The sequence below is a fragment of the Podarcis raffonei genome, chromosome 2 (assembly GCF_027172205.1).
Source record: "Podarcis raffonei isolate rPodRaf1 chromosome 2, rPodRaf1.pri, whole genome shotgun sequence".
NCBI classification, from domain to species: Eukaryota; Metazoa; Chordata; class Lepidosauria; order Squamata; family Lacertidae; genus Podarcis; species Podarcis raffonei.
In genome coordinates, this window is record NC_070603.1 from 56,642,412 (window position 1) to 56,662,907 (window position 20,496).

General features: G+C 42.4%; 2 protein-coding genes across 5 annotated transcripts in view; one reads left to right on the forward strand and one right to left on the reverse strand.

Annotated features, from left to right (window-relative positions):
* The window catches only part of SEPTIN8 (septin 8), a 58,204-nt gene extending 47,948 nt beyond the window's left edge, over positions 1 to 10,256 (forward strand). For 2 of the 4 annotated variants that reach the window (XM_053376741.1, XM_053376743.1), the window contains exon 10: positions 8,538 to 10,256. In XM_053376741.1, the coding sequence (XP_053232716.1) occupies positions 8,538 to 8,703 (166 nt within the window). In that variant the 3' untranslated portion in view covers positions 8,704 to 10,256. Of the gene's footprint in view, positions 1 to 248; positions 1,090 to 8,537 lie in introns of those variants that run through there. The other 2 variants (XM_053376742.1, XM_053376745.1) reach the window with 2 other exon arrangements.
* On the reverse strand, positions 10,013 to 19,746 carry CCNI2 (cyclin I family member 2). Its single transcript, XM_053376747.1, has 5 exons — positions 18,830 to 19,746; positions 14,242 to 14,398; positions 13,469 to 13,603; positions 12,559 to 12,633; positions 10,013 to 10,198 (listed from the first exon to the last, which is right to left on the reverse strand). The coding sequence occupies exons 2-5, from the start codon at positions 14,353 to 14,355 to the stop codon at positions 10,013 to 10,015; spliced, it is 510 nt and encodes a 169-aa protein (XP_053232722.1). The 5' UTR covers positions 14,356 to 14,398; positions 18,830 to 19,746.
* Between the last annotated feature and the right edge of the window lie 750 nt (positions 19,747 to 20,496).

The window sequence follows — 20,496 nt, forward strand, 5'->3', positions numbered from 1 at the left end:
ATCTAGCTGCATACACTTTCCTTTTATATTTTATCTGTTTAGAATGGTAGTGACTACATATCTCCCTTAAAAGTTCAGCAGCAGGGTTAAATAGCCGCCTTCTTTAAACAAGACGGTAGAAATTTCCATGCATATAACTGGACTTCTATATTTCCTTGAGTTGCAACCATGTGGTTTCATGCTATACACTTGATGTAACTGAGTGAACCTGCAAGCTAAACACTGATTCTCTCTTGTTCTTTCTGTAGCTTCTTTAGTCTTCCCAGTTCGCGCTCCATAACATCAGGAAGATATGTAAATTAGAAGATTTATTAAGGCCAAAACACCTCATGCAGAAGAAATTTAATTGGTGCTTCTACTTTTTTATGCTTGCAATGTATTGCACAGAAGAGATTCCAAAGCGAGAAGTGATTTGGACAACATTGCCTTGACCAGGTTTCTTGATTAAGTAGACCTCTGATAATTCAACCATAAATTGTTAATTCCAGCTAAATGCATGGCATGCACTAAAACCAAAGAACTAATCTTCTTACATGATGGGTGAAAGAACCCCAAACAAAAATTTTCCAGTGGCAGACTGAACACACTTGGCATGTGTTCAGCATGAAATAGATGCTGCTTTAAACTGCCGTTGTAAATGGGAGCTTGATATGTTTGTCTATAAATTTGGCTTTGGGTCTGTAAAGTAACAGTGTGTCCTAATTATGCTTCATAGACAAAAGTCCCACTCCTTATAACTTCCTTTTGTGGGACTAATAATAACAGCCCAATGTATTTCAAATTGGGGCTTAAAATACCAAATTTTAACTATCCCTAACCTTCCCGTGAAATTTTAGAATCTTTTAGCGCTAACTATTTTGCAGAGGTTTCCCCTATATAAAATGTATTGTCAAGGTATTTTCTATGGAAGGAAAGTCACTCACTAGTTTCCTAAAAGGTGCCTAATTTGATAGAGGGAGGCTCCTCCTTGACCCATTTTCCTCTCCCTCCTTACTTCTGTATTTACATCTGTTTATTGTTACAGGAAATGGCTGGAGTGCCCCCAATCTTTTCCTATCTGCAAATAATAAATTGAACTGGATTCTGAAACCATTTTAAAAGGACAACTGATTGGGGAGGGGAAGAGGAGCCAGGAAGCATGTGCAAAGGGATTGCCATAGTGGAACTGAGAGGGTTGTGTTGTTGCCCATGCTCTCCTTTTAGCAAACAGGGTTTATTTTGTAACACAAAGGCCTAAATTCCTGCCCTGTTCAGAGATAAGATCTAAAAAGACAAGTACGACACCTAGGAAGCAAAATAATGTTAAACATTCCATTAACAAGCTGTTACTTGGCAATCTCATTGTGTTAAGACAGAAAGCTATGTGGACAGGGCTTTGGTGTAATTTCTTTATATTTTTAGCAAAATAAGTGAAACACATAAATAAAATCAACACGTATTGGAAAGGCAAAATGTGAGAACAATTGCTGTATTCCTACAGTATTCCTAAAATGCAGCAGTTGGCTCAATTTTCTCCAAATTTAGCAGTTCTCTGGGGGGTCATTCACAGCATGAACTGGCCACTCTTCCCCATTCTTCCTGACTACGGGTGGGAGTTCCCACCAGTAATTCCAGAGAGAAATTCCTGTTAATGGCCAACAGCACCCAGTTTCTCAATAGCTGCTTACTTTCTTAATCTCAGCCACCTTTCTTGGTATCGCCCCGAAATGTCTGAGGGGTGCAAGCTCTATGACTGTATAGCAACTGTTTCCAGAGTTTTCATGTCCCTGTGCCCTTAGATCTTGATGAGCACGAATTCAAGGGGAGATGTTGTTTTGTGTCGTGAGGGCTACAAGGAAGGCACCAGAAGATGAAGGCAGCAGCTGCAGTGTTTTACAAATAAGAAACAGCCTGAATTCTGTTAGGTAGGTGACAGAAAGTGGTGTAAACATGGGGTGCATAGCTCTGGTTGTTTCTTCCGGCCCAGCCTGGTCCTTCAAGAGGGTTTTTTGCAACACCCTACTGCTCATGCTGGCCAGGCAGGACAGGGGAACGTGTCTCTTTGCAGTGCCAGCTTCCAGCCTAGCGAGACCAAGAGGCCCAGATCAGGTCTGTTGCCCTCACTTGACAGCAGCACTGTCCACACAGGATCCTGCACTGGGCTGCCCTCAACGCTGCCAGAGATGCCACCCCACGTGCAGTTTTGGGAAGCACACTGGGGTGCTCATTGACAGGGCTCCCCCAATGAACAGCAGAGCTCCTCAAGCCAGAGCCCCAATGTAGGGCCACCTCCACCCCATCTGAACAAGTCCCAGGGGGATGGGTTGCTCTCCTGATAGCTCAGTTGGTGGAGCACGAGACTCTTAATACCATGTGTTTGAGTCCCATGTTAGGCAAAAATAAATCCTGCATTGCAAGGGGTAGGACTAGATGATCCTTGGGGTCCCTTCCAACTCTATGAATATACTGCATATATTCCTATTATATAGTATTCCCATTATTTAATACAGTAAATATAAACAACAGAGTTCAATACCATTGCCATTCTCTGATCAGACTGAAAGAAACTGCAGAGATGTGATTCCGGGAAAGAAGAAAAAACACAGACACAATATTTCAAGTACATTTTTATATAACGAAACAGGAGGGGTCACCCACATTAAAAACAAACAAAAAAAATGTTTTCCTATATTAAAAATATAAACAGTCAAGTCACAGTTTGTGATCAAAGAAAAGACAGTGCTTTTGGTCCCATAAAGAGAAAAGCAAGACCAAGGACGTTTTGTTCCAAGCTTTCCCTGAATAACTAGACTAGAGAAACTCCAACCGATTTTGCAGTTTAACATGCTGCATACTTAAATTCCTCGGTTCTTAGCTTATTTCCTATGTATCAGCACCACTCCTATGCTGCCATGCTGGCAAGGTACTGCTTTTGAGTTCTTAAGCACTAAGCATAACATTCACAGTTTGGAGGGGTTTTTTGGTAGCTTTCATGTGCTTTCCTGACGTATTCCAACACTTGCTGCAATGTACACCTGCCAGGTGTGCTTCAGGGCCTCTTCACGCAACCATCAGGCATGTGGTTACCACAGGAAGAGTTTCTGAGAGTGCCATGTAAGCAAGCTGAATGGAAGCATGCACACTGGCAGAAACAACGGCTGCTAACATAATGCAGATTTTGTCTCTTGAGCGCCTACAGTGTTGTACCCACATCCATCTGGCGATAGGTTGGGAACCAGAATATCACCTGTGGTTTTTCCATAGCTACTGTGTTCCACAGCAGCTGTGCAAAAGATCCCTTATTCACATTCGATCTTCACATTGGTGTGACTTTTAGCCGAGTCTTTAAAAAGACTTTATGCATATATTGCACTATTGATCCTTCTGTCCCTTAGCATTAGGTAGGGAGCACCTCAGTAAGCACAGTTTGGGGGACCATGAGCAGAGAGAGCAAAAATAGTCAATAATGAAGCTGACTGTGACATTTTTACTATGTGCGAAGGGGCATCATTTGGTGCCAAAGTGTGTATCTGGGGCCATCTTCACCCTCACGTCATTCTTTAAAGGTAGGCCCAATGTGGTTGCACAAACGGCTTTTAAGGATTTGGGGCAAAAACATTTAAGGGGTGTCCCTATTAATGCGTTTAATTTGAGAAAGTTTTTCCAAAAAGCTAAAGACAATTGGCATAAGCACATGCACATGTGATAAATGCACCTCTGCTGCAGCATTGACCAGGTGTGGGATTCTTGCTGCAGAGTTATTTATTGATTGTTACACCAAGTGGGACCAGGGAGAGACTGCTCATCTAGCAATACTGGACCTGCAGTAAGTATCTGTACCTATTCCCTTATCTCTCCTTTCAACTGCTTGCTGCAGACGAGAGCTGCCAATGTGACATTGATCTACAGTCTCCTTGTGGTATCCAATCACAACTGAACTATTTTTGCTCCACTGTACCCTTCAGTGTTATAGAATCTGAGCCTATTTCTGTGCACAGCTCAGCACTGTGCTATTGTACATCTTCCTGCTGAAACAAGGGTTTGAGCTTTCAAAGACAGGGCTCTGTATGCTTTTTAACATTAAAGCAACATGCTCAAGTTAATATGAATGCCGCATCAAGAAAAGCTAAAATCTGTGAGACGCTTGAAAATGAAGCGTTATCACGGCTTATTTTGCACAACTTATTTCTGCTTTTGTGGGAGGGCAATTCTAGTGATCCTCTGCATCACTAGAAAACCTGCTTAGCTTCTGAGGAAATCTTATGTTCAGATTCCCACTTAGACTTAGTGACCTTGGCTTGCAACATTCTCTCAGCCTAACCTATAGGATTGTCCCAAGTATAAAAACAGAAAGAACTATGTGGGCTGCTTTGAGCTCTCTGAAGGAAGCACAGGATAACTGATTTTATCATTAAAAGACAGGGAATATATCTATATAAATAAAAATCTAATAGAACTACAGTGGTACCTCTACTTACATTCACCTCTGGTTACGTATCCTTCGGGAGACGTACGCGGCAAACCTGGAAGTATTTTTCCGGGTTTCGCCGCATGCACAGAAGCAATCTGGCCTACCGCCGCACGTGCATGCACAGAAGCGGTCCCTCCAGTTGCGGAAACCTTGGGATCCAACTGGAGCTCCGAAACAGATCCCATCCGCAACCGGAGGTACCACTGTATTGTCTATATCAGTCCTGAACTACATGGCCCATCAAACCAAATACAGATCACCAGAGATGGTGTCCCTCCACAACAACAATTTTAATTGCCTGCCAGCAACTATAATTGTAAGAGCAATGAGAATTATTTGGTAAGCTACAATACATGGCTGGGGGTACTATGTTCAACTGTGTGAGTCACAAGTTGTATGGGTGTATTTTATGTCCTTTCATAGGGCTAGAATCTTATTTTAATTTTTTTAATGAAAAAGATTCTGGGATGGTGAATTCTGCGCCATTCCACAGTTCTATGGCATAACTGCGGAAGTGTGGCTACAGCATCCTTCTCCAATGCTATGTGCAGAAATAGTGGCCCCCTTCCCATAGATAAGAGTGCCAGAAGCCAACATTTTGTTGCTCATCCAACCTCATTAGCAAGCGTATTTCACCTGCATCAACACAGGCCTGCCCATTTCTTGCATTTAGGAATAAGGCACCAAGTACTGGAGGACTTCACAATTATCTACTCAGATGAACTTTGCATGATGCTTGCAGTATTCATTCAGAGCTGGATTGCATGACCAGATACAGGTATGCTTCAGCTGAGCATGTCATTGTAAAATAAACCTAATACAGGATGGTGATGGTGTGTATACTAATGGTTAGCTCACTTGAATTTGAGCTGTCAGCCCTGACAACTGGAAAGGGAAGCTTGCTCCATACATAATTTTAAAAATGAATCATTTTAAATGCTGCCCCACCTTCCCTTTTTGCGAAATGTGACCCTTGAATAACTTTCCTGCAATCTCTCCTCTAAGGACAACTTCCTATGAACTTGTCGAAAAGACCTCATGGCGAAGAAGCCAGAGACACAGTGTGAAGAAAAGTTCCAATGTTTTAAGAATTGTTCCGTAGTCCAGTAGGGTTGAAATCAGATGAGCACTCCAGTTGTCTTTGATTTCAGAGTCGGTGAGCAGGGAGAAAAGTTTAAATTGTTCAGCAAGGGTAAACTCTTCTTGTAGCACAATTTCACTAAGGTTGAAGCCCAGCTCACACACCTTTATCCAAGTGGTGTTCTAGTTTATCAACGCCTGGAAAATGTCTTCATGGCAGCCCCCATCTAAGCTTAGTCTGAGCCTAGCTGCATGTCATTAGTCTACTCATCCCTACAACTAATTTTCAGGACTCATTCACGGCTCAGTAATGACGTACAATAGGTTAGCTTGTGCAGGAGACCACAATTAGTGTCTGAATAAAAACAAACTATCCTACTGTGTACACGAAAGAAAGAGGAAGCTCCCACTCCTTCCTGGAATAAGGCTTGATTTGTATTTCTAAGCATAGCACATAGCCCAGCCTGCTAAATGCTGATCCCTGAAGTTGTGTATTTCAGCTGCTTGTAGATCAGGATTTTGTTTTTTGTGTGTGTGTTTTTTAGTTTTCAGTCTCTCTTAGAGTGTGGCCATATCAAAACAAAGGTAAGAGCTGTTTGACAGTGGAGCAGTCTCCCTTGGGAGGTTGTGGACTCTCTTTCCTTGGAGGTTTTTAAAGCAGAGGTTGGGCGGCCATCAGTCATGGATGCTTTGGCTGAGATTCCTGCATTCCCTTGTTGGGGTCACTTCCAACTCTATGATTCTATGAAAAAAGGCATGCAGGGTTGCAGAAAGAATTTTAAAAGGTAGAGAGTTAAAGGTTTCAAAAATAGGCAGTGCTTCTTATTAACAGCTCTACTGACATCTGAAATAGCCTTTGGAACTAAGTGGCCCCATGGTGCTACACAGAAATCAGTCAATCTGAGGAACAGGCTGTAATGGTGGACAAGTGTTGTTGCTTTCTTCTTGCCTCTGATTATCACTGCCACCCATACTGCTGGTCTGCCCAGCTTCTGGGATCTCATCTTCACTGTACAGGTATTTGAATCCATCATAGAATTCATCAGGCTGCATGTCATCTTCATGGGTTTTGGCTCTGAGAAGTATGAAAGCTGATGGGCCTGGCCAGCTCCCTCTGGCTCCTGAGTTAATCTGTGTTGTTTGCTTCACTGTGGAATAACAGCAGGGTAACCTTTTGTCCAAGTGAGTTTGGATGTTTTGGTTTGCAGGGTTGAATATATAAACAGTATTGGATGGTTGGAAGCCCAGGAGGTGCTGATCAACAAGCTCTTTACAGTGGATGAATTGGGTGCTGTCGATCTGTAATGCAATATATAACACAACTATTTTTTTCTCAACTTCTGAAATTATTAGCTGTCATCAATTTTCAGTTCCAGTATCTCCAGCTGTACTAAACTAATGAAGTCAAAGTCTATTTCAGGGGATATGCATAACATGTAGTAGTTTCTGTTGCATATAGCAAATGTGGAGTCTGCGTATATCCTGGCTGGGTTCAAACACAACAAAAAACTATAGTTTGTTTTGTTGTCAGCCTAACACAAACCATGGCTTGTTTGGTGCCCACAAACCAGGATCTGAAGCTACGGTTTGAAGCTGGTTTGCAAACCATAGCTGCATTAACTGTGGCTTGCTGTTTCTGAATTCACAGGCCATTGACAAAAGCACAAAGAGCCATTGCTCTAAGCTGATGCACCACAGACTGAAGTGCACTTATGAAGCACGTCCTGAGCAGATGGGAAAACAAAAGCAGACAAGCTGCTCAAAACCACTGTTTGCTCAAACTATAGTGGAAGTTCAGCCATTGATTAATGCTGTATTTGAACCCAGCACGTGACTTACTGCTGCATAGGAACCTACAAATGGCATTGTGCCAGTGGAGAAAAAGGGAAAAAAGAGTCACACGGTAACTCCACTCAGATCATTTAAATTCAACTCTTGCACAGAAATATCCCCTAATACTTACAATAGAGCTTTAAGGGGGCAGGGAAAAGTTGCTATGGCAGAAAAGCCAGAGTTACACCTGAAGATTAGTACGGTAGGACAAGGAACTGGAGAGTAAAGCAAGGTTCAAAGTTCTATGCTGTACTGTTCCTCACCTACCCCAAAGTGGTTTCATAATGCTTTCATTCAGAACACTTGGGACTACTCTGTCCCCCTTGTTCACAGCAGGATTGCATTGGTGCCTAGTGCCAAACCTAATTACTCTTGAATTCTCTAGGTCCTCATTTAGAGCTTGGCTTGGGGAACTGGAGATAATAATAATAATGATTTTATTATTTATATGCCACCCATTTGACTGGGTTGCCCCAGCCACTCTGGAAAGCTTCCAACGAAGTATTAGAACCTCAAATGTTTTTAAAAAACCTACATGTACAGGGCTGGCTTCAGATGTCTTCTAAAAGTCAGATAGATGTTTATTTCCTTGACATCTGGTGAGAGGGCATTACACAAGGTAGGCACCACTACTGAGAAGGCCCTTTGCCTGGTTCCCTGTAACCTCATTACTTGCAATGTGGGAACCACCAGAAGGCCCTCGGATCTGGATCTCACTATCTGGGCTGAACGATAGGGGTAGAGACACTCCTTCAGGTATAATGGGCCAACCAACATGAGGCCATGTGAGTTTTTAAAGTTTGGGGTGTGACAAATTGTCAGAATGAGAACAGTGGTGATGCTCTATTGTTTAGAATAGAGCATCTCTTGAAAGCGTGACCCAAATTAAGTACAATGTCATGGCATTGCATAACCCAATAATGGGCTTGGAATGGCTGCCCTTCATCCGGACCCTAACTTTCATTACACTAACATGGAATTTTGCATCCAGCGGTGGAAAAAAATGCATCCTAACAAAAGACACACCAGCACTCCTGAGAAGTACATGAAAAAACGTACATTAAATGGCTTTAAAGTATTTGTGAAGTTTTTCCATTTTTCCTTTTTCAGTCTTTGTGCTGGCCTCAGGTTTGTGCCGCAGAGGCAGTTTGACTCCTACCTGTGCTTTTTTTAGCAGATCAGTAATTACAGGAAACCAGTCAGGAGTCAGCCTCTCCAACTCTAAGGTGATGATCACCAAAGCCAATGTGGAGCCCTTAAACTGCAATACTTGGTGGCATGCCATACAGTGCTGTAGCTGCTTGGTCAAGAATGCGGCATGGCGGGAAGGATTCCTCTGAGGCAGCCCATTTAGTAGATGGGGCCACTTGGACATCACCATGGCATGGAACTGGAGAGAAGAGAAAACATTTATATCACACACACACACATATATATATATTTAAGCACACACGCACATTTATTTATATTTATTTATATATATATACGTATATATATATATAAAAAAACCAGAACTGAGGTCAACTGTGAACTTTGTACGTTTTCATATGTCATTGACCAGAAGTGCAAACTAATCCTTATTCATGGCAGGAAACCTCTTATAAAGTTTTGTTATTATTTTTTTGTCCTGCTGTTACCATTTGTGTCGTATTTGCCAAATATTGAAATGTTGAAGCTTCTACTGAATGTAACTTAATTCTGAATTCGTTGCATTGTTCGCAATTGTCAATTCAGAAGCTTTTGACTTCTCGTTTGTATAACTGAGTAACGGTGATAATTCAAGCCAGCAAACAGGAGAGAGAGAGAGAGGGAACAACTGATGATGCTTGGAAGCAGAACTAATGCAATCTCATCATCCTGGTTCTGATCAGACATTTTCCCCCAAACAATCCTAATGCCAGGATGACCCAGGAATCCACCCTTTGCTATAAAGCAGGGTTGGGGACTCTGCAGCTCTCCGGATACTGCTGGACTGTAACTCCTGTCACTGCTGACCACTGGCCAGGCTGGATGGGGTTGATGGGAGCTGGGGTCCAGCCACATTAAGAGAGTCACAGGTCACCCACCCATGCTGTGAAGAGATGAACTCTGAGAGACATTATCACACGACTTTTGCCTTACTATAGCACATGGTAACTTCTTAATGGGGAGTTTTCTTCCGGAAAACGTTTAGCAAATAAGATGTGACTTAAGTGCCAGATCAGAATGATCTAATTTGCCTAAAAATGAGGGTCAAATGTTTTTATGCAGGGTGAGGAGTAAAGAAAAGCTGATCTGAGATGCCCCATTTGTGAAATGTAGCAAAAACTCTGAAAGCTTTTTATGTACAGTATTGAGAGTGCAGATAGTTAGAAATATTTTTGCAGTGTATATTTAAAACAAACGGAACAAATCTCTAGTGGTACAGTATGAGCTCTTTTTAAAAGTCAATTATTAGTTGTCCTTTCAAAATGGGAGTCTACATGGTTTGTAAATCAAACTTATGGAATAGTTGGGTGTTCAAATGGAATTTCAATATCTTGAACAGTAATTCACTTCAAAAGATTTGCAGATAGTTAAGAATGAGTGGTCTGCAAGGCTAACTAGAAGGGAATGTATGTGCACCATTGCTGTTTTCTAGTCTTATTTGGTAAAAACAACAACCCTAGTTTAGCCTTTTGCAAAAAAGAAAAAGAAAACATGTCTAGTGCTTACAATGTTTAAGAAATCGATTGATGTTGCTGTGTAAAGATCCCAGTGAAGTTTATTGAGTATAATTCTTTCCATTCTCACAATCTCAGCTGGAGAACATTTACAACCACTCTGCACTGCAAGCTTCTTTACCGATGGTATTATCTGTTTTAAAACAAAAGGAAAAATAATAATAATAAAAGAAGCCCAAATTCCTATGAAATTTTGTATGGTGTGGTGTGTGCGCTACTATCACATAAATGAAATGCAGCCTACTCAACTATCCTCTTTGGGGTAAAAACCAAGAGGTCCTTGAAATAATCCCAATATTCATTGTAGCACCATGTTCTCAGATTTTAATAAAAGTAATTCCCCACCCTTGTGAATTCCCTTATGTGTAAGACTAATTCCACTGGTCATGCATCTTGAGGATGTATGAAACCAACTTGCCTTCAACTTTTTTTGTGTTCTGAAACAATGGCTGGATTCTTCGAGGTTTTTTTCTCTTGTGATTTGGCTATCTTTATTGCATATTCACCTTCACTTCTAGAGTACTAACCTTAAAGCCAGAGAGGGGGACTTCTGCAGGCCAAGGGCCACATTGATCCACGGTCAACTCTCTGAGGTCCACATGTCAAAGTAGGTGAGGATGAAGTGTACAGTGAATGTGCCCCCACTTTTTAAAAAGGACCATGCTTGGGGTGGGGTTGGGGGGTGTCTTGAGCAAGTCACACAAAAAACTTTTGACACTCCAGAATCACAGTAGGAGACCTGCCTGAGTAATCAGTAATTTTATAATATGTATAAATACATAAATATAAGGGCTTGGGGTTGTTAATGAACATATTTTTGAAGGATCTTGGGAGGCACAAAAACACTCTGGTATTACAGTAGAGTATCCATTCTGTTAAAAAAAAATGTTTTTTTAAATTTCCTTTGGTTTTTTTTTAAAAAGGACAAATTTTGGGGTGGGGAGGGGCAAAAATACCTCTTGGGGCCTGTGGGTAACAGATTAACCATCCCTGGATTAAAGTTAAGTTTGTGACATCAACTCTAAAACATACACTGAATGAAGGCCTGGCTAAAGTCCATTATGGACATTTCTGAGGAAGTTTACTCCTGAGCTTTAAATGTCAGATCTTGTTCAATAGCAGAGGCCTAATTGTATTCTAGCTTCTACAGTGACTTTGTACACATAGCATAAAATCAGGCCACTAGTACACAGTTTTTCAATGATTCTTTGAGAAAGGAAACAATTATTATTTAGAGCCTGTTTAACTAAACAACAGAATTTATAAGAACTTTTTGACACAATCAACAATTTAGTGCTCAAAGCAGAGTTCAGGATTCTTCAGCATATTCAATGCAGAAATGCCACTTAATTTATTTATGCAATGTATTTATATCCCACCTACTCTCAAGTCGGGATCCAATGTGGCTTCCAACATTTTAAAAGCTTCATTATAAAATACAGAGCAATAAAAATGAACTAGTTAAAAAGAATAATCAAAATTCATTACAAGACATTAAAAACCAGACATTAAAAACTAAAAGGTAGCCCAGTGATAACCTTCGTCTGCATCAAGGGCTCTGCCACACTTCTTTATGCCCCATGCCTAGAAAGTACAGGTCCAAGCAGTTTTCTGTTTGCTCCACAATTTCTAAGCATGGGTCCTTTGCCCTGCTGCTTTCCCCTGGAAAACCCGCTATTTAGTGACAAATTGGACCAAACCAGATTGCCATGTGTTCCAATTTAAAGATCAGGTTTTCCTGGGGTAAGCAGTGAGGCAAACAGAAATAAGCACTTTGAAAACTAAGGCCTGTCTGAATAGGAAGGTCTCAGCTTGACGGTGGAAAGATAATGAAGGAGGAGCCAATCTAACCTCTCTTGGGAACGAATTCCACAAAACAGGTGCAGTCACAAAAAAGGCTCTGTCTCATGTCACCACCAACCATGTTTCTGATGTTGATGGGACTAAGGGAAGGTGCTCATTTTAGCACCTGAGCAGGTTTCTATAGGGAAATGCAATCTTTCAGGTAGCGTGGACCCAAGCCTTCAATTGCAACTTGGTGCACTGTTTGCAAGCTTGTCCAGGATACCATGTGGCCATCGAAGCAAGGATCAGTATGATTTCATCGGCAACCACCATGCAGCAATAGATGCAGCATAGCAATGAGACAGGCAACTGAAAAACGGAGAGTGTATGATCCAAGCAGACTAAGGCAAGTCTGAGAGTGACTTACCTAGATGTTCTACTGTAGTTTTGCTGCCAAACATCCAACAATGTCACTGTAACCTGATACATTGAAATAAGCATTCATAATGGGTTTAAAACTGACAGGTAGCCTATTGGGACAGACAGGCTCCCTCGGACACAGGTTGCCCATAGACTTTCACAGTGGCTTGAGCCATTCCAACTACACACATCCATAAAAAAGGGTGTGTGTCTGTGAAGATCCTGTACATGTCACTTTAATGGAAGACAAATCCTTCTCTTAGGTTGCCACATTTAAAACATACACACCTCATCTTCTTCATTGATTTTTGCTGCAAGAACCAAGCAAGCTGTTGCAATGCATTGGAGGTATTTTAACTGTGCCTGAAAGAGAAGGGTAGTAGTTTAAAGAAAAAGAATGGAGGAAAAATACCCAACTGGATACACACACACACACACACACATACACACACATATTCATGCTTCTGAGTTGCCTCACTGTGGTGCACCAAGCAGTAAGAGGAGTCTGAGTAACTGGAACATGGCAATTTAGCAGCAGTACTCTTCAAAGCTATACAATGGTACCTCGTTTTGTGACCGCCCTGTTTAGGGTCCTTTTTGTCCAATATCAGCAGCAAACCTGGAAGTACCGGAACGGGTTATTTCCAGGTTTTGCTGCCCGCACAGAAGCACTAAATCGTGCTTCACGCATGCACAGAGCACTGCTTTGTCAAGCGTCCTTTTCGTCAAGCATCTGGGGCTCTGGAACAGATCCCAGACGCAAAAGGAGGTACGATTGTATATGGTCTATGATGGAATCACTTCAAGTAATTAATACAAGACAGAAAGGGCCTGGCATGAAATGTTTAACAGCCACTGCTTTTTTAAATATCAGAATTAGGACAGGGAAGCGAGATCGGTGTTATTCATGCAAAATGTACCTATTCCATATATTCCCTTTATTTACATTTTAATCAAAGCACTTGGATGTGTTTCTGCCCTAGCTCATGCTAACACTGATGGAGAAGCTCGCGTCACACTTGGAGCTGTGGTATACAAACAGCTTACAATTTAAAGCAGCCTTCATGGGGTACCAATAGGACTGCACTGCACATCTGGATCCAGCTCTCTAATATTAGATGAGTGCATGCTGCAGCCCAGCGAAATCCCCATTTATTATTGATAATAAAAGAAATAGGGTGAGGTTGAAGCTCTTTACCTTCACTGATGCCAACAACCGATTAAAAAAGCTGACAGCCAGAGCAAATGTTTCGGAGCAAAACTGGAAGAGCAAACTCGATTCCCTGATCCACAAAACAGCTTTCTCATAATAAAATGGAGATATGTCTGTGCCCTAAAATGGAATAATGGGGTTGGTTAAAACAAACACAATAATTTGGGATCTGCTGAAGTTTAAAGAACATAACTGAGAGCGAGGCTAGAAATATATTCCAAAAAATTTTAGGCACACATAACAGAGATTTTGCTTTAGCTTCTCATTGCTCACTGTAATCAGGATTGGTTATTAATGTCTAGATGGAAGAGTTTTTGTTAAAGACAAACAGTCTCCTACCCACGTGTAAGAGGGTGGTTCACAGGTGCAACTACTGAACATGAGAACAGAGCTCTTTCTTTTTACCCAGGCACAGTCTTTTTACTTGTTTGGAAGGATTCTGTTGCTAAGTAAAAATCACTAAATGTATCCCAGACTACAAAATGCCCATCTGTATAATACAAAGTGCATGGTGGTAGACTGTATGGGTGCATGTGATAGGACTGGTTCCCTACCCACTAGAGCAAACCAATTTATATTCATTTTATATGAAGGAATTATAATCAATTTTTGAGGAACTCTTCTTTATCTCCCTACCCCACTCAAACTGACTAAATAAGGTTGCCAATCTAAGGAAATTACTGGTCAAAGGTTGAAAAATGCATGCCACGTGGCTCTCCAACTTCATGAACCGCAGTTCTTTTCTATGAAGAGCATACCTTCACTGCGAAACCATGGAAGACTGGCACCTTCCAAGTCTCTGTCTCTCTTGCTAGAGCATGCTCCATTGCCAAGGCAAGTTTCTGGCTCTCCGGAGGTCCTGTGCACTTCATAGCGGTTACTGAAGAGACCGTCTTCCTGGTGAGGAACCACTACCTTACAACCAGAAAACAAAATAAAACTATTACTATTATTTCTTACAGAACTACATGGGTCTGCACGTAGACTATATAAGTTGAGGCTCTAAAACCATTTTGCCAAGTACCTGTACATTACAGGTGTGTTTTGATGACCAAACTCTTGGCAGGCAGAAAATATTATCTAGACAGGTCACTATATCTACTAGACATGGTGACTAATAATTCTGGCTAGTTCTAACCTCAAATGCAATGTGTCATGATTAAGCAACTGAACAGACAGCTACTCTTTTGTTTTTTGTTTTAATCACCTTCTGTTCTGGCTTCTTTTTTTAACCTTCTTTTTTCATGCTTCCTGGATGAAGCCTATCCTTGGTGGGGACCAAAGAATGTGATACACCCACTATAAGGAAGGCACTTTAAATTACTTCACATGAAACTATTTCCAGGTGTCAAGCTGTGTGCATTTAGCAGCTCACACTCCAAAATGGACCATTTCCTCTATGTGTCAACACAAAGCCACTCCCACAAATAGGGGTGGTGACATGGAGAGAAGTACTCTGTTCACACAGGGAGCTGTGGCAGATAAAGAGCTCGCCATTTAAAGCAGCATTCATGGGGTATCAATCATAATGTCTACTGGCTCAGGCACACAGGGAAACACAGCCAACTAACAGACTTTTCCATTGCACATGGAGAACTTCAAATCTCTTCTTTGGTTAGGGAGACCCACGACTTATGTACCGGTATTCTACAATTTATATCTCGCACCTTCAACACTAGCATGATCCCAGAGCGGATTACAGAAATGTAATAAAAACAATAAATAAGGCAATACTTAAAACAGAAAAAGCATACAAAAACTAAAAGCGGACTCTTTTTGTGAGCCCTTGCCATAGAGGCAAATAATTTGTTCTTAAAAAACAAACAAACAAAAACCCTGCACAAACTAAATCTTTAGAGAATGTTTTTTAGGATTATGTATATGAAGCACTACAGAAGAAAATTAATTCTCATGGGTGTGAACAAAAAGTGCCTGTGAACTTGTGCTTCTCTATAACTTTGATTTCAGCACATTTGTTTTTACATGTGCACACACATATAAACTGACATGCATTCCCATGGCCAACCACACCCCAATCTTGCATGCCAATTTGAGAACTGGCCAGAATGGTAAACATGGTTCAGTGCAAATGTCAGACATCTCAGAAAAGTGACATCTCAGAATGAATGGCATGGTGCTAATCAAGATTGGACAATACATTTGAATGACACGTGTCTGGCGCACACAAAATTATGGATGTACCTTCAAACTTGCAAAGAACAAAAATCGAAAAGATGACAAAGGAGGCTAAGTGTACAAAATCATGTTGGATGTCTCACTCAAAGTGATCTAGCAGGTGTCCTGGATGGGTGAGAAGTGTGTTTAATTATCTGATCATGCCACATCTTCTGGGATTTTTTTCTCCTCCCCTTGTGAAATTCTAATGTATACACGCAGGGGGCACTTTTTCCTATTAAATTCTAAACCAACAAGATCCTTCACACAGCAGGATAATGAGAGATCAGATGATCTCGCACATGTCAGGACTCCCTTCAAAACAACAGCTCTGCAACTTTTTGTCTAGACGGATGAAAACAGACAAACAAGCAGTGATTACGTCACACACAGAGTCACATGCCCTATGGTACCCTACCTGACCTTGCAAGTTCTGGATCAGGAGACAACGGAGACAAGGTATGTTTCCCCTTCCCTCGAAAGATAGAAGAAGCAAGGGCTGGTGAGGGTGTCCACAGGAGAAAGGCCTGTGGGCAACTAAAGCAATGGAATGAAGCATTATGAATGGCACAGACTCATATGAGAATGGACTGGAGTCCATTTGTACAACACTGCATTTACAGTGCCAGAGGATCCCCGTGACTATTTGATTGAGGTGTGACTAGAAATTGTGTTAACTCATACAGAGGTTGTTGGGCTCCTGACAGGGCTTCTCAACAATGGAGAGCTTCCAATTTTCCAGTTAGCACCCCCTTCAGACCTTCATGCCAAATGCACTAAAGCAAGGGATGGAATGGGATGGGGTGGGGTGGAGTTGCTCACATGCCCATCCCTTCAACCTCTACACAAATAATTGTGCAACAGGATTTTCCGCTCTCTCCTCATGTACCCCCAACTTTTTGGACAAGATTTGGGGACAGTGCATGGCACACATATGGGGCATGGAGGAATTACGTTGCAAATGTGGAAATCATACTGCTTGCACAAGCGTTTCGTTGACTGTCACCAAAATGAGTTCTAATAATTGCTAGGGGTTAAGCCCTGTTCATGTAAAAACAAACAACCCTGTATTTTTGCCCAAGGGGTATTTTATATGCATTTCTCTTCACTGGATTACATGCAGGCTCAAACTGTGGATGGAGCAGGGGCACAAATGCAATCACTAGTGTGGGGCAGGAAATTTTATAGTGCTTCATTCACTTTCTAAGCCACTCTAATTGGCATTGGAAAGTTTTCAGGGCGGAGGGAATCCCTATAATCACAGGCAAGCCCCATCCCCAACATCTCTGTGCATTTCGTGTGAACACCTGTAGTGAATTTGTAATGTTCATTTGAACACACTTATAAATCCTCCCAGTCGAGAGGTTCCAAGAGTGTTCAAGAGAACATGCTTAGAAACCCTTTTCAGACCTTCACACTGGGGACAAGGCTTGCATCAGCCCCCATTCACATTTTGAGCCCTTCAATGTTCAGCTGAATGCCTGAACATGGCTTAAATTGCCAGGTTTTGTACTGCACCTCTCTCTGTACAATCAGTCTCGGAACAGAAATCTGTGTTTCTGGAACACTGAGGTGCTGGGGTTAAACACACTGCATGAAACTGGACCCAAAATTAATAAACAAAGGACTAGCCCAATACCACAGGTCCAAGAGGTTGCAGGGAGCAGAGGTTGTTGCAGCTGTTGAAAAACATTGTTCAAATGCTGATGTATGCAGACTGCTACATAAAGTACAAAAAAGTCCAGAGTAGCTTCTATAGAATCCTAAGTTTAGCAACAAATCAGAAGCACTCAAAGATTTGTTACCACCTTCAAATTTGTTACTCAAAAATTAGGTTAGAGCAAGGTTGTCCCAGCCTCCTCAGCCTGAAGAATGAATGGCTGCCCTTTTCGCCACTATATTTGGGGATGCACCTGGCATAATATCATGAAGTGGTTTGCTGCCCAGGCTACAAAAGGCTTGCAACTGATCCTAGATGCTAACAGATCATAAGCTGTGCCTAATATCAGAAACCTACAGGTGAGGATCCTTTTTCCTTCTGAAGGCTGGATTTCCTCATAAGCAACTTTTCAGGGTCTGCAGCCAGTTGTGGGCAAGGCCAAAGGCAAAGGTGGATGTGGTCTGAGGGGAAAGTTGGGTGGAGCAATACTATTACATGTTTATAGTAGTCTACCTTTCAGCCATGCAAAGTCTGATGTTCCTACATGCATATCTCTGCATCCAAGCAAGGAGCTCAAGGATACAGTCCAGCCAACAAAAAGCATGTGAGGGAAGAGTGAAAAAAATGACAGTGAGGGGTGTGGCCTGAGGAGAAGAGGCGTGGCTATCCCTTTAAGTAACCACAGCTAAATTTGACCTGGAAAATAACACAATTGAAAACCAACTTCCCTCACCCAGAGAGGCTCACCTGACACCTTCCTTTATGTTGTTGGCGTAATAGCCAAAAACCTTTTAAAATAACTTCCCCAAGCTTTCTAATCCTCTGCAAAATTATTTTAATGCTGTTTTGTGTTTTGTTTTGCAAACCGATTTTATGTTGCTGTTTTAGATGGTGATGTTTTAATGTGTACCCCCCTCCTAGATTTATTGTAAACTTAAATGAAATTAAGCTGGCCGGGTGACTTCGTTGAAGGGTACGGGATGAATATCCTCAAGAGATATTCCCATCTGAGTGCGCCACTGCAAAAAGTTGGCACTTCTCATAACTTAGAAGCCTTTGTTTACAAATACGGATGCGTTTCCTAAGTAAAAGGCCACAAACTGTGGTTCTCCTCCATGTAGCACTGACATCGGGCACATCCTGTCTAAAACCTCAAAAAGCAGCCTTATACAACAGGGAGAGAAGAGACAGGAAAACAAAAAAAGGCAGGAAAACAGACGGCTGATAACCACACGACTGGCCTCCTTCCGTTTTCACGGAAGGAAACAAAACAGACGACGCTCGGATCACATGACTGGCTGGCACTTTAAAACAAAACACACACAAAAGTGCCCAGCTTTTGGAAAGCAAAACTCCAGGCGAACGAAAGTCAAGGGAAGAGATCGACATGGCTAGAGGTGACTACCAGAGTGCCAGCCCCAGATCGGGACTTGGGGGAGGGGGGCACATCTGTCGGTCTCCAGAGAACGAGCCTCCTCCTTCCCCTCCCTTCTGGTCCGATGGGCTCTTACCTCTCTGCCCGGGGCTCTGCCCTTGGCGCTGGGGGCGCTTCTCTCATGCTGTTCGGCTCCGCGTCGCAAGCAAAGGCTCGATCCGATGGGAAGAGGAGGAGGACGAGACGCCTCCTCCGATCATAGTTGCAGCTGGTGAAGTTAATGGGCCCTGCTAAGTTCCAGAAGTCCGGGTGGAAGGAGCAGCGTCCTCCTGCTTCTAAACCCAGGGTGGAAAATAATAATACAATAATAATAAAGTAGCTTAAAAATATATTTGTTGGCTCGCCGATGCGCCGTTTGCAAGGTTCCCCTCTCCGAAAGCGCAACAAAACGGCTGGGAGAGTCCTTTCTTTGTGGGCGGATTCAAACCGCGGCAGGCTCCGCCTCTGGGCTTGAGGGTTGCTCACAGCGACAGCGCCTTTCCCCCGGATGGGTCTTGTGGGGGGTGGATGGGGAGAACTGTCTCAGGACGTGACGCCGTGCATGAACCTCCAATGTGGGGGCGGGTGGGGATCACTGGGCCAGGCGGATTCAACCCGCGTGCGCCTCCTGGCTGACTCTGGAGCAGGATCACCAGCAACAGCTGAGCGTCGGCTCCTCTGCTGCCCCAGCCTCCTGGGGGATCGCTGGCCCGCCCCCAACAGTAACAATATGGCCTTTGTTTGGACTGTTCTTGGAAGAGAAAATTCCCAGTGATCTTTCCTCTAGGAAGAAGGGGGGAAAGGCAAGCAGTCTGGCACATTCTTCTCCCTCTCTCATGAGACTAGAACTCAGGGCTAAGCAAAAGCGCCATGAACAAAAGTACTTCTTTACAGAGGAAATTTGTTCCCCACAAAATCCACCAACTTGGAAGGTTTTAAAAGAAGATAAGTTCATGGAGGGCAATGGCCATGTTCTACCTCCCCTGGTGGAGGCAGAGTGCCTCTGGATGTTAGTTGCTGGGAACCGAAGTGGGGAAAGCACGCTTGTGCTCAGGTCCTTATTGCAGGCTTCTCTGGGGCATCTGGACTGGCCAGTGTGAGAACAGGATGCTGGACGAGATGGATCTTCGGCCTGATTTAGCAGGACACTTCCTAGGTTCTTAAGCAAATTCACTATGAAAATTCATTGGAATGGTATACTTGCCCAAGCCCAAGACTGAGTTTTTATTCATACTGCAATTCTGGTGGCGAGATAGGAATCCTTTCTATAGGCAAAACAATTAAATGTATAGTGTAGATGGGGTCTACTATTGTGTCAATAACAAAAAAATTCATACTTTTTTTGGGGGGGGTCCCCAAAGTGTTCCCAGAAAAATAATCAAATCATATATAAAGAAAATGCAAATCTTGAGAAAATTTGGTAGATTTCCGTTTAAAGGGTGAGAGATAAAGTAGTTTTACAGTAGTAATCATCTTAATAGCTAAAGTAACTTAAGTGCATAAGCAGAGTGCTGCTGAATTGGACCAAATGCCTATTAAGTCCAGCATTCTGTTCTGACAGTGGCCAATCTTGGGAAGCCCCAAGCAGAACATGAGTGCAAAACATCTAGTGTAGACCACTAGGAGTCTTAAAGGGGTAGCAGGTGTTTGTTTGACATAATCAGGTCTCACCAAATTCCAGAATACTTTCATTTGGTGATTAACTTGTCCATAAACAAATGGCCCCACATATTTGGCCAAGCTATTTCTGCTGGAAGTATGTTC